This window comes from Nannobrachium achirus (assembly GCF_963921795.1).
Source record: "Nannobrachium achirus genome assembly, chromosome: 17".
In the NCBI taxonomy this organism is placed as follows: Eukaryota; Metazoa; Chordata; class Actinopteri; order Myctophiformes; family Myctophidae; genus Nannobrachium; species Nannobrachium achirus.
Genome location: NC_137824.1, coordinates 56739535 through 56752944, shown reverse-complemented (window position 1 = coordinate 56752944; position 13410 = coordinate 56739535). Strand labels below are relative to the sequence as shown.

At 39.7% G+C, this 13410-nt stretch overlaps 2 protein-coding genes across 2 annotated transcripts; one reads left to right on the top strand and one right to left on the bottom strand.

Moving 5' to 3' along the window:
- Positions 1–496: 496 nt before the first annotated feature.
- On the bottom strand, positions 497–6410 carry polr2g (RNA polymerase II subunit G). The gene is made up of 8 exons (XM_080745591.1): positions 6272–6410; positions 4760–4869; positions 3497–3656; positions 3323–3373; positions 3148–3213; positions 1595–1666; positions 1432–1465; positions 497–764 (listed from the first exon to the last, which is right to left on the bottom strand). Exons 1-8 carry the CDS (start codon positions 6281–6283, stop codon positions 751–753), a joined length of 519 nt encoding a protein of 172 aa, XP_080601717.1. The 5' UTR covers positions 6284–6410; the 3' UTR covers positions 497–750.
- A 745-nt stretch (positions 6411–7155) lies between these two features.
- Positions 7156–12851, top strand: LOC308302226 (uncharacterized protein). The gene is made up of 5 exons (XM_080746485.1): positions 7156–7227; positions 8143–8313; positions 9263–9362; positions 10377–10507; positions 11401–12851. The coding sequence occupies exons 1-5, from the start codon at positions 7174–7176 to the stop codon at positions 11689–11691; spliced, it is 747 nt and encodes a 248-aa protein (XP_080602611.1). The 5' UTR covers positions 7156–7173; the 3' UTR covers positions 11692–12851.
- Positions 12852–13410: the final 559 nt, after the last annotated feature.

Genomic DNA, 13410 nt, shown 5'->3' with positions numbered 1-13410 from the left:
TAATAAATCTGTGTAACCGTACTCCTGTAGAGGTTACATACAGATGTGTACATATTTATACAGGATGTGTACCTGTGTGTGCATTACAATGCATGCCAGACATTTACAGTTTTGCACTAGGCCTATATGACAAACATGCTATTTAACTTTTTAATGATTCAGTAAAATTCATACACAATTACCCAAGAATCTCAAAACTGTAAACATGTGTCATGTATTGTAATGCATATAGCCAGTGCTGAGCATATAGCATGTACTATACCAGAATCAAATATTGTTCATAGTGGAATACTTATAGTAGGCCTATATACTTTATCTACACATCAGAAACACATCATTTCACTGTATAGGCTAGTAGCCTTTTTAACAGAAACACGCACCTTGGTGTTACACCTACACATTCATATGTTAAACACACAATACATTTGATTTGTGTTGAACTCAAAAGAGAGGACATCATAGTAACAAATAGAATGTTTTATTACAGTCCAAGTACAAAATCCAAGCATATGTAGCTGAGTTGGAGAATTATATGTTGTGAATAAAATGGGAGAGTGTTGAAAGATAACATACCGGTAACCTAAATGCACGCTGCAATGCATGCTAAAGCCTATTCTATGCTCAGTCGCAAATAACTGATTTACATCAGGCTTAAGTGGAATTCATTTTTAGACATCAGATGAACAGAAAAATTACAAATGTTTAACAAAATAACCACGCCTTTACACATCCCAAGTGGTGGTAGAAAGATCAGCTGACAAGACCTGGGAAAATAACACAGATAAAATGATTAGGAGTTAAGGATTTACTGACACATTTAGAGAAACAGACTTAAACCCATTCAGGCCAAGAATTATGGAATGCTTTAGCCAGTGAAAAATAGCAGATATACAAGCTCACAGCGCGGCACCGAGTGCTGCGCTGCAAGCTTGTAGATCTGCTATTTTTGAAAAAGTTGTGAAAATGTGTGCAAATATTTGAATATATGCATTTTCAAAGCGAACGTTTGTAACTCAAATTTAGCTTCTGGGGGGTCCCTGGAACTAAATATTTTGAGATGCGGGTCCGTGGCCAAATAAATATCAGTTTGGGGGTCCTTCACATGAAAAGGTTTGAGAACCACTGACATAGTAGTCTCTCAAGAACAGACTAACTGCGCTCCATTTAAGTGAAAAGGACCTTTTCTTTGACGATGGCTAGCCAGATTGCGGACATAGAAACATAGGTTTTTCAAAAAATCTTAGAAGGATTCAAAAGACACTTATAGAATCGGGTGAAAATTCTAATTTTCACGATTTTTCAAAAATAGCAGATCTACAAGCTCACAGCGCGGCACTCAGTGCCGCACTGTGAGCATGTAGATCTGCTATTTTCCATGGACCATGTCTGTTGACCAAAATAAACTGTGATTCTCAGATATGGTATACTTACCAAGATAATCATCCATGAGCGATCCAATGGCAAACTGAAAAAAAAGAAAAAAAGGAATACATTACAACCATGTAAGTAACTAAGTGTAAATAAACATTTATAAATAATATAAAATAGGCCCGTCATCAATTGACAGATAGTGCTTTACTGAAAGTATTCTTACAATGTCATTTTTATCCACTCTTGTTCCCACAATCTTAAGCCGGATCTCATCATCTTGTTGGATTACAATGTCCTTAAAAGAAAAGAAAACATCAATATTTAAGTGAGACAGAGCTGGCCCATCACCCTAAAGAATAGACTGGAGAGAGCAGCTAAGCTTGAAATATGTTTAAATACGGTCTCCATTTCCTAGGTAATTTTATATTGTGCACATCATTATCTCTTAGCCTGAGATCCCTTCACTTTTCGGTTTGATCCAGTCGGGAGCGGCCGGAAACCACTCTACGTCATGTTGTAATCCTAGACGGACTACACTTTGGCCGCAACTATCAAACCGGAAACAGTTTAACCCAAGATAATTCCCCTGCGCTCGAGGACATACATTTAGGGCCTACCTAATAAACACCTTGATGCGGCATAGTTTTGCTTTTGGAAAATTCCTTTGGTATTATGCATCTTTTAGTCCAACTCGTAGCGACTGGCAAGACTACACTAGGCTACTGGAGCATTTTAATAGGGATTGGGGAAACAAAAGGGGGGAACAAAACAAAGCGACGCCGCTTCATCTGCTTGTGGTTTCCGCCTAGACCGAATCAAACGGCCCGTTGTAAACGAATACCAGGCTTTCCCCTGAGAAAGTCTGGTGACGCGAGGTTAATTATCTCTAACAAACAATCAGGGTACATTTTTATATTCTATCTCCGCTATAAGTATTCTATTGACTACGGTATACTTAAAATAATTACGAAATTCTGCCAAATGAATCACACAAACTTTATATTCTTCTCAATCCAAAACTACATTATATTTGATTGTAGCAGAATGTGTTCACCGTCACTCTTATGGAAGTGAAAGAAATGCATAGAGTCTGATACCATTCAAACTTCTCAGAGCTTCCTGCTTTTGATGGAACTGGTCTGGTATGTTGAATTTGAAGTGCCTTGTACAGATAGTTGGCTTGCTATGAAAACAATAATGTCATCCAACCAGTTTCTGGTGCAGTGAACAACTTAAAAAATAATACATAAATAAAAATTGGCAGCTGGCAAAACACAAATGTAACCATGTAAAGCAGGGGTCTTCAACGTTTTCAGGCCAAGGACCCCTTAGCTGAGAGAGAGAGATGAAGCAGGGACCCCCTCAACCTTTTCATAGATTCCATATAGTTTCATCGTTTGACAGCACAATCATCAGTGTATTTTGGATTCATGTCAATTTGTGTTTTCAGATATTTAACCACTTGAACCGTCAATACTTAATACAGTTGACCTTTCACTCTGTACTTAGACTGCTCTTTTTCCCCTATACACCAAACTTCTTAGCTGAAAATAGCCGATCTACAAGCTCACAACGACTTGCAGCGCAAGGCGTTGTGAGCTTGTAGATCTGCTATTTTTGGCTAAAGTTCTCAGAATATGGACGCTAGGGTTCAAGTGGTTAATATAAAAAGGAAGGAGAAAAAATCACAAAGATTTGGAGGACCCCTGTAGTAACTCTGAGGATCTCCTAGGGGTCCCGGACCCCCTGTTGAAGACCCCTGAAGTAAAGTCTTACCTCATCAACAGTCTTATAGCAAGGGGGATTGGAGTTGGGGTCAAACTCCATTTCTGAGGGAATGGACTGCAAAAGAGAGAAAATCATGATTATGACACTTCCTTGGACCCTGTGGCCAGCATCAAACAACCAAGAAACTCATGTAGACATCTTCAAGTTAAGTGACGTGACTCACATGACGAGAGATGAAACAAGACATGGGACCGATTTCGGTGAACAGCCCAACCTGCAAAAAACCCGGGAACTAGTTCAGATAAGCTACAACCAAAAAGGATGTGATTCTTTTTTTATGATCATAACATTATGTTATTTTTGTGACAGGATCTGAACAATATCTGTAGTCACTGACCTTGTTAACCTGAGTGACCACAGCATCCACCACTTCCCCCTTAAATGGACGGAAGACGATGGCCTTGTATTTGACAGGGTAAAGGACGAACCCTCTCCCTGGCTGGATCACACCCGCACCAATGTTGTCAATCGTGGTAACAGCAATGACAAAACCATACCTGAAACAAAGGGATAAAGGTGTAAATAAAATGTTAAAAAAAAAACATATAAAATCCAACAAAGTTCTTTTTAAATACGTTTTCCTGAAGACTAGCCCTAGAATGACTGTGATCTTACATATAATACTTTGTGTATATTACAAATACACAGCCATAGATCGGTCCTATTGCACGGCATTGAGCAGATAATCTGCACGGCAATAAAGTGCTGCACGCTACTTTTGTACTCACCCAATAATGAATTCCTCAGACTTAGAGCCAGATAGTGTCCTCTAGTTTCACATCCCTTTGAAAGTTCTGGCAGAAAATGTTTGTGACAAATAACTCCACTTTTCCACGAGATTGACACAGACGACGTTCAGGCCGGGGAATGAGTGCTGGACTGAATATATCAAAACTTCCTTTGGGAAGCACAAACGTATGGGGCACACAATTGGCAGGCGGTGTGATTAATTACCCCATGCCAATCGCAAAGCACCTGTCAATTGTGTGCTCAATTTTACATTTGTGCTTCCCAAACACACGTGTGTTCTCAAAGGAAGTTGTTCAGTCCAGCAGTCATTTCACGTCCGGCCCGTCACTGACAGAGAATGTCGTCTCATGGAAAAGTGGAGATATTTCACAAAACACACTTTTCTACCAGAACTTACAGTGGGATATGAAACTACAGTTTACAGTTTAGGCATTTAGCGGACGCTTTTAATCCAAAGCGACTTACAATAAGCAGATACAACATCACTAGAGGACAATGTCTGTCTCTGGAATTAATATTGCGTGAGTACACAAGTAGCGCGCGCCACTTTATTGACGCACAGATTATCTGCTCAACACCGCACAATAGGACCGATCTGTGTATTTGTAATATACACAAAGTGTTATGTAAGATCACAGGCATTCTAGGGCTACCTGAAGACAAGTAATTAAATAAGGTAAAGGACTGTTAACCTTCCAGCCAAACTTTTAATTTTGACATTTTACGCTCTTAGTCCTGCGTACATACCGGTATTGTACCTTGTGTAAATATTGCACACCCCTGTTGGGGCAACAATTATTAGATTTCCCCTTCTTTCCCCCCACATCACATATGTCTCAATGCCACTTACTTGCCAGTACACGTGCCCTCCACTTCTGTGAACAGTTTCTGCTTCACTGTGTTAAGAAGATTGGGGCCAAAATACCGTGGATGTAACAAGATCTCGTGCTCCAACGAAATCTATCAACAGAAAAACACAAGAACGCCTCATTCAACCTTTGATGAATGTTCATTGGCAGTGGACGGATAAGATCATCTGCACAGAACAACGCTCAACACTGATGTACCAATGTATTTGTATTTAGGTTCATAAAGTTAACATGAGTATATAACTAAATAGGGTTGAAATTAAATCAAAATTTCAGGATTCCAATTCAAAAATAAAAAAAATAATTCAGGATTACAATTCAAAAGAAGCAAAAAATAGGCGATCTACAAGCTCAAAACGCATCGCAGCGCGATGCGTTTTGAGCTTGTAGATCTGCTATTTTTGATTCTTTTGTATAAGATACTAGAATGACAAAGTAGGACGTAGCAATATGCAATGTGGCCCTCTGGAGTGAAGGTGGAAATATAGTGGCCCTCGACATCATGAAAGATGCCCACCCCTGTTGTAGACTAATGCATTGGTTCTCAAATAGGGTCCGGGGACCCCCAGGGGTCCTTGAGGGAGTTACAGGGGGTCCCCAGCTAAATGAATGATAGATTTGTATTGTATACGCTCAGAGTTAATGTAACATTGATTTACAATATAAATTAGGTTCCCAGAGATAGAAATGCCATTAAATGGGGGTCCGTAGCCTATAATGCTTCACGTCAAACTGGGGGTCCTTTGCTTGGGGGAAATTAAATGGTTACTTGGGAATCACTGCTAGACTGGGCCATAAAAATCTTCTCTTACGGGGGTCCCTGGCGTATCTTTTCAAATCGGGGGGCTAATAAGTGCAGGGGTTAAAGCAAATATATATATATATATATATATATATATATATATATATATATATATATGTATATATATATACATATATATATGTATATATATATATATATATATATATCTATCCCAAGACTAAAATGTTTTTTCTGACCATGTCCAAATATGTGATTTTGCTCTGAACTGCCTTCACTGAATGTGTGTGTGCCAATCCATGCTTCATTTTTAGCTCCTTTCGGAACCCCTCACTCCAGGAGCTACTTCATTTTAGTATATTCTGAAGTTCTGCTGTATTCTTGCTAGTCTGGCCAATTTAATTCAAATACTCATATCTTGAAATGATAACTGCTTTTTAGTTAGGAGATCACTTGATTAGCGTTTTGACGACTTTGTTATTCATCGCTACGTCTCCCCCTTATTTATTAATTTATTTGCAGATCTGCACTGATCTGCTAGCCCCTATTGAATCCTCAAGACTGAAATCAGTCCCCAGGACAGGACTGAAACTTTAACCCCTGTTAAGTGTACATTTTGGGGGTCCGGGACATGAAAAAGTACAGTTCGCTGGCTAACACAATGTTAGTGATGATGATAATAACCAAGTAACGACAGTTAGCTCGTGAAAAGTACTGCAATCGACATACTTACATGGTAAAACATTGCTTCTGATTCCACCCGCCAATGCTTACTTGATAGACGGTAAGTATCTCTCTCTTTTACAATGAAATGTTAACTTGATCTTTGATAAACGGTAAATAATGAATGGACTTGACTTCTCCGTCGTCCGTTCCCATAGAGCTATAATAAGTCCGTTCCTCACAACACAGACACTTCCGGTGGGTAACAAACAAGGCATGGTTGTAGCGGTGGCTGTGGGAATGCTGGCGCGCCCTCTTGTGGTTGGGATGACATGCCCAGTACCACATGTGGGACAGAAAATTAATATTCCTGATTATATTCCCCATTTATAGATTTCAACATTGTATTACCGTGCGTTTTTCATGTATGTTTTTTTAAATTGTTTGATATTTCTTTATTACGGATTTTATGTTAATCGCATTACTAAACCAATCATTTTATAATTTGATGACCAGCAGTGGTTCCCTATGGAGACACAAAAGACTGAGACACAAGGACACTCAGAGTCTCCTCAAATTATTGGCTTGGGACTTAGTAATGCGACAAAAACAAAAAAATATCCATGAATTCAAGTCTCCATAGGCCATGGGGTGAGTAATCGATAGAAAAATAATAATAGGTCTACAAGTTGTACCCTCGTCTCTTTTTTTCAGCTTTCTAATTAATTGTTGCATGCAAAAAAAATAGTGTTTATTGTCATGATTTCTCACCAGCCGGGGTGGCTTTGTCAGAGGCTTAAAATACGTTTAAATAAATACTTTGTGAAATGTCTATGGATGAAATGCATGGGGGAAAACGCTTCCGACACCAGAGTGAGGGCAGGGTGGGCGGGGCTTAAACTGCGACGCTAATGTACACAAGGAAGTAAATAGTTCAAGTTGTTCAATATTTGACAGCTGCTGACCGAAACAATGGCGAGCAGTGGCGTCTTGAGGTTGCTACGTCCTTCCACAGTTACATTGCTTGTGAGTTTATAGCTGAGCTGAGTCACCACGAGATTGCATTGTTCATGTCAGAGTGTTCCATGTTCACGTCAGAGTGTTCCATGAACATTCGGCTATTTGTACTTTGTACTTTGATTGATTGATTGATTGATTGATTGATTGATTGAAGACTTTATTAGAAGTTTGCATAGGAAAAGGTACAGTTTCATGACGGTACAGTTCACTGGTACAAGGTCTACTAAAAGGAGATCCATGAAAAGACTAAGCTTATTTCCACAGGAAACCATTTAAGTATCTCATATCATTGAATGACAGACGAACTTTAGCCTACTTCTTTCCAATTTCCACTACATCTCGGATTCTAGTAGGCTATACTTTTACTCCACTGCATTTATTTGAAAACTTTAGTAACTTACTCGTTTGTAGATTTATTTGTAGGCTATTATTATTATTGCAAAACATACATTAACCACTTCAGCCATATTAATTTTGGCCATTTGAAAATAGTCGATCTACAAGCTCAATCGTGTGTACATTAACTACATTTGAACATTTGAAATGGGGAAATTCTGCATAATGAGTACTTTCTACTTCAGGTACTCTAAAGTACATTTTGATACTCAATAGGCCTACTTTTGTACTTTTACTCAGTATACATTTTGAATTCCAGACTATTACTTGTAACAGAGTATTTCTACATTGCATTGCATTTGTATGAATTGAGAAAAAAGGGACCCCAATTTAGCACAGAAGCTTTCTTGTGGTCTTTATCCTTTTAGTTGACCTTGTATCAGTGAACTCAACTGTACTGTCCTGTAACCTTTCCTATGCAAAACAAAAAGAAAAAAAAAAGATTCAATCGATAAATTAATCAAGAAGTATTGATACTTTTACTGAAGTAAAACATTGGAGTACTTTTTCCACCACTGTTTCTAGGCGTCTCTCCGCCGGTGGGATTGCGTGGTTGGCCAGACGGTCCTGTCTGCAGCCAGACACTGCTCCTCCAGCAGTGATGCTCCCCCAGAGAAGATCAGCCGGTACCTAGTACCCTACAGGAAGGACCTGCCTTACGATATAGTTGACCTGATGACAGACGTGGAGAATAAGGTATCAAACTGTTTGTTTTTGCTGTGGTGGACAAAGTATACTCGACCCCCGGCGGTAGTTCAGTCAAAGTATAAAATACTCCTGGTCAAATATATAAAAGTGGAAGTTGCTCTATCAAATTTTTACTTGAGTTTAAGGGTGCGTTCGGAAACGTGCACCGGGTGTGTGCTCAGTGTAGTGAGTGCAGTGGGCGGTGACGTAGAGTGCACTCAGTGTGGCTTATTTACGAACGACCAGTTAAGGGGCAGCTTTTTATTTTGTCAGTCTGAACTCTGAAGGAAAACCTCCTGAGAAGCAGCAGTTGCGAACGTAACGTTGCTATTCAAAGGTAATTTAATTCATATTCATAACATTGGCCTACCTGCTGTTAGTTTACACGTTGATGCGTGTGTAACAATAAAGCTCAAAAGGACCTATCAAGCTGCAAATGGTGCATTTTGCAATAATCTCCTCCATTGTTCAAAGCTGAGAAGCGCTCGAGACATGGCAATGAAAACCAACCAATCAAAACACTGCACTGACGCACCACACCGCCAAACCCCATCTTCTGAGTAGAGTCGTTCAGTGCGTGCACTGAGCACACCGGGTGCGCAGCGCACTGAATTTCCGAACGACACCGCACTGAGTGCACCGAATAAACAAGCGACTTCATGGCACACCAGTGCCTAGAGTGCGCATTTCCAAACGCACCCTAAGTACTGGAGTACATTTCGTCTACTCAATAGGGGCAACGTGCTTTACAAGTTGATGATGTCATATGTTCTTGTGTGGTGAGGTCTAGCCCTATGGAATTTATGGAATGCATGTGCAAAGAAAACGTATTTAAGATATTGATTTGATGCTCACATTAACCTTAGGAAGTATTACGTTGTTTTTATTTAATTTTCACATGCATGTTTTTATGTTTACATGTTGATGTTGCAGTCAGAGCACGTGCTTTCTTTTATAGGGAGGCTTTTTGCCCAATGTCTTCAAAGTCTTGTCGCATAGACCAGCCGAGTTTCGAGCTTTCTTTGCTTACTACAATGAGCTGATGAACAAGGAGACAGGTGGGTGTAAGCATAGCTACTGTACATGACAATTTATGTTTTTTTCGTAAATGGATGCCCTACTTCATCAAACACAGTACTGATTTTTATCAGACAAAAGTATAAAAATAAAAAAAATCAACACGTACTTTCACTACGTGTTGTAATGTGATGCGCTTTTAAAGTGGTTACGTGTGTCTGTAGGTTTTTGTTGAACCTTTGAAAAGTATTAAACAATAACAGGTGCAATTCGGGGAAATTGCAAGTGTGGTTGCAATGACGCGAGTCGCGAAGAATCCGCTGGGATCCCTCCTACCATTTATATTACAGAAAAAAGTTAAATGAAAACGGGTTTACTTTTTATGGGACATATTATGAAGTTTACACCGGATAGCGACGCAATTCTGTCTTCATTTAGTTGTGAGCGTGTCTGTCTGCTTTGACTTTGCATCTTTACCCAGGCGTGTTTGTCTATGTATTTATGGTCCAGGGGGACTAACCAAGTGTTATGTATTTATGGTCCAGGGGGACTAACCAAGTGTTATGTATTTATGGTCCAGGGGGACTAACCAAGTGTTATGTATTTATGGTCCAGGGGGACTAACCAAGTGTTTGTCTATGTATTTATGGTCCAGGGGGACTAACCAAGTGTTTGTCTATGTATTTATGGTCCAGGGGGACTAACCAAGTGTTTGTCTATGTATTTATGGTCCAGGGGGACTAACCAAGTGTTTGTCTATGTATTTATGGTCCAGGGGGACTAACCAAGTGTTTGTCTATGTATTTATGGTCCAGGGGGACTAACCAAGTGTTTGTCTATGTATTTATGGTCCAGGGGGACTAACCAAGTGTTTGTCTATGTATTTATGGTCCAGGGGGACTAACCAAGTGTTTGTCTATGTATTTCTGGTCCAGGGGGACTAACCAAGTGTTTGTCTATGTATTTATGGTCCAGGGGGACTAACCAAGTGTTTGTCTATGTATTTCTGGTCCAGGGGGACTAACCAAGTGTTTGTCTATGTATTTATGGTCCAGGGGGACTAACCAAGGCAGACCGTGAGCTGATTGTAGTGGCCACCAGCAGCTACAACCAGTGTCTTTACTGTGTGGTGTCCCACAGTGCATTGCATCGCATCTATTCTAAGAATCCCACTCTTGCTGATCAGGTACTTTATAATTGCCTTTTTCATAGTTGTTCAGTGTCTTGCTCGAGGACACTTCAATAGTAACCTAGCGGGAGCCGGCGATCGAACAGAACCTTCTGTTTCCCGGGTAAATCTCGATATTTCTACGTGTCATTAGTTCGACTAAGGGTAAGGGTTAGGCAGCTGCTCTTTCTCCTGAGCCACTACCACCCCTTACATCATGTCAATGTAGAAATGCCACGAAACATAAATCATGCATCAGGTTGCTGATTGAAAAATCACTTTTAACGCATTCAGAACGGGTACACATTATTGTGTATAATTATTTTATGCTTTAACTATTGAAAAATAGCAGATACACAAGCTCCGAGTGCCGCGCTGCGAGCTTGTAGATCTGCTATTTTTTTTTTTTTATCGTGAAAATTTGAATTTTTGCCCCGATTCTATAAGTGTCTTTTGAATTCTTCTAAGATTTTTTGAAAAACCTATGCTTCTATGTCAGCAATCTGGCCAGCCATCGTCAAAGAAAAGGTCCTTTTCACTTAACTGGAGCTCAGTTAGTCTGTTCTCGAGAGACTACTATGTCAGTGGTTCTCAAACCTTTTCATGTGAAGGACCCCCAAAATTATATTTATTTGGCCACGGACCCCCATTACAAAATATTTAGTTCCAGGGACCACCCAGAAGCAAAATTTGAGTTACAAACGTTCGCTTTGAAAATACATATATTCAAAGATTTGCACACATCTTCATGACCTTTTCAAAAATAGCAGATCTACAAGCTCGCAGCGCGGCACTCGGTGCCGCGCTGTGAGCTTGTATATCTGCTATTTTTCACTGGTTAAAGCATTCAATAATTCTAGGCCTAAATGGGTTCATTTAATCACGTTCCACATCTGACAATTTTTACCCAGGTCGCAGTCAATTATGAGAACGCAGAGATCTCGCCTCGGGAGCATGCCATGCTGGACTTCGCCATGGCTGTGTGTCGTAGCGACACCATCACCGAGCAGCATTTCCTGCCTTTGGAGGAAGCGGGCTTTGACCGGGAGGATGCCTGGGATATTGCTGCCATTGCTGCTTTCTTCGCCATGTCCAACCGCCTGGCTCACCTCACAGATATGAGGCCTAATGTTGAGTTTTATAACATGGGCCGTGTGCCACGGAACAAGGCAGAGAAATCTCTTCCACAGCAGCCAAATTGACAAAAAATACTAACAGAGCCTGACCAGAGAGGAGCTCCCCCGTATCCTTGACAACTTGCTACAGTATCGCTCTGCCACGAAGGCAGTGGTTCTCGACCTTTTCAGGCTGCGACCCCAAAAAAAATCATATTTGAACTGGGGACCCCCCTACCCTGACGAGCACTAAGAATTGAGGCATCACATTTTGTATAACACCGTTCTATTGTGAAAATAGCCGATCTAAAAAATAGCTGAGCGTTGTGAGCATGTAGCTCGGCTATTTTCACATTTTCTGCCTCTAATATTTGACAATTTGGCAAATGTTTAATTTGTTTTTAGAGGTATTAAAAAGTCCATAAATTGTCACTTTAGAAATGAACCCGCTATACACTTAAACTTTATGTTGTTACTTGTTTTGTTTACTGTTGAGTGAGAATTTTTAAGTTAATTATCTGGGGACCCCCCAAAATAATTTCGGGACCCCCATAGGGGTCCCGGCCCACAGGTTGAGAACCAATGCACTAAGGCATTGCAAAACTGTTTGTTTCTGTAGAATGTGAGTCCTCTGCTTTCCGTTTGGTTTTGCATTTCAGATACATTTATATATCATTGTTTGTAATTTTATGCAAAAAAGTTTTCTCCCCACAGTAGTAGCACCCTGTGTTTGACCTGAATGAAAAGCAACCTTAATTAGTATCATTTGTATCAGCTGTATTTACTTTTACTGTTTCATGTTAAAATGGTTGCTGAAAACGTCTATAGTGGAATAATACCTGGGATTCTCAGGATCGATATCCTGAAGGCTGATTAATACTTTGTCGTGGAGTTGCTTGTGGAAAATAGTTGATCTACAAGCTCACAGCACTTTGTAAGTCAAGGAATAAAGTAAGGCATGAGATGCTAGTGCCAATGTGGAGCCTGGATTATTATTCCTGTTAAAGACTTTTGGCTGAAGTACTATGTTGCGCAACCCCTTTGAAGTGTTTCGACAAATGACATATTGTAACCTCAAATGATTGCTCAACTAAAATCATATAGGTTAGGTAAATGTTCACTGTTTGGAAAATGCACTTTAAAAGTGCACCTTTGTTTTGATATCTTCTATCACAATGGCCTCAGTATAGGCAAGGCAGAGGCAGTCAGTAACACAGATTATTTTTATCTAGTGTGATCTAATTGTTGTTTTCAAAATAAACTATTTCAATGTTAAAGGTTTTTCGTTCTCATTTCCTCCATTGTCACCTTGCATTGACAAATTTAGACAATATTAAATTAATACGCTTAAAGATAGCACTGCAGGATGTTGTAGAAGCTGTTTTGGGAAAAATGCATTTATGCACCACTAGATGGCAACACATTCCAGTATTTGCCATGGCAAGTTAGATTCTAGAGTTGGACTCCTCCAGCTCTTGTTCTGGCTGAGGAGATGTCTTACAGTGCAGCCATTAGTGCAGGCCAGGCTCCAGACATATGTGTTAACATTCATTTATAGGCCTTCTGCTACCCCTGTTTGTACTTAAATTATTTTTATATTTCCTAAGTCTAAATTGTGGTTGGAGAGGGTTGGATAGAAAAAGAAGTGGAAATCGACAAAATACATCAAATATGAAACGCAAAGAAAATGAAAGAAAATAAATATAAAAGAAGTCAAACTAAATAAACCAAATCTATTGTTTTGGACACTTATTTGTACATTTATTGACATGGATCCACCCATCATTAGTTAGGTTAATAAAGGCA

Bases quoted from the DNA above. Each gene is read 5' to 3' on its own strand.
- polr2g (XM_080745591.1), bottom strand. The intron at 3,657-4,759 runs GTAAGTGGCATT...CCTTTGTTTCAG, and splicing joins GAGGGCACGTGTACTGGCAA to GTATGGTTTTGTCATTGCTG. The intron at 3,374-3,496 runs GTCAGTGACTAC...GGTTTTTTGCAG, and splicing joins TGGTCACTCAGGTTAACAAG to GTTGGGCTGTTCACCGAAAT.
- LOC308302226 (XM_080746485.1), top strand. From the start codon at position 7,174: ATGGCGAGCAGTGGCGTCTTGAGGTTGCTACGTCCTTCCACAGTTACA. The intron at 8,314-9,262 runs GTATCAAACTGT...TTTCTTTTATAG, and splicing joins TGACAGACGTGGAGAATAAG to GGAGGCTTTTTGCCCAATGT. The intron at 9,363-10,376 runs GTGGGTGTAAGC...TTTATGGTCCAG, and splicing joins GCTGATGAACAAGGAGACAG to GGGGACTAACCAAGGCAGAC.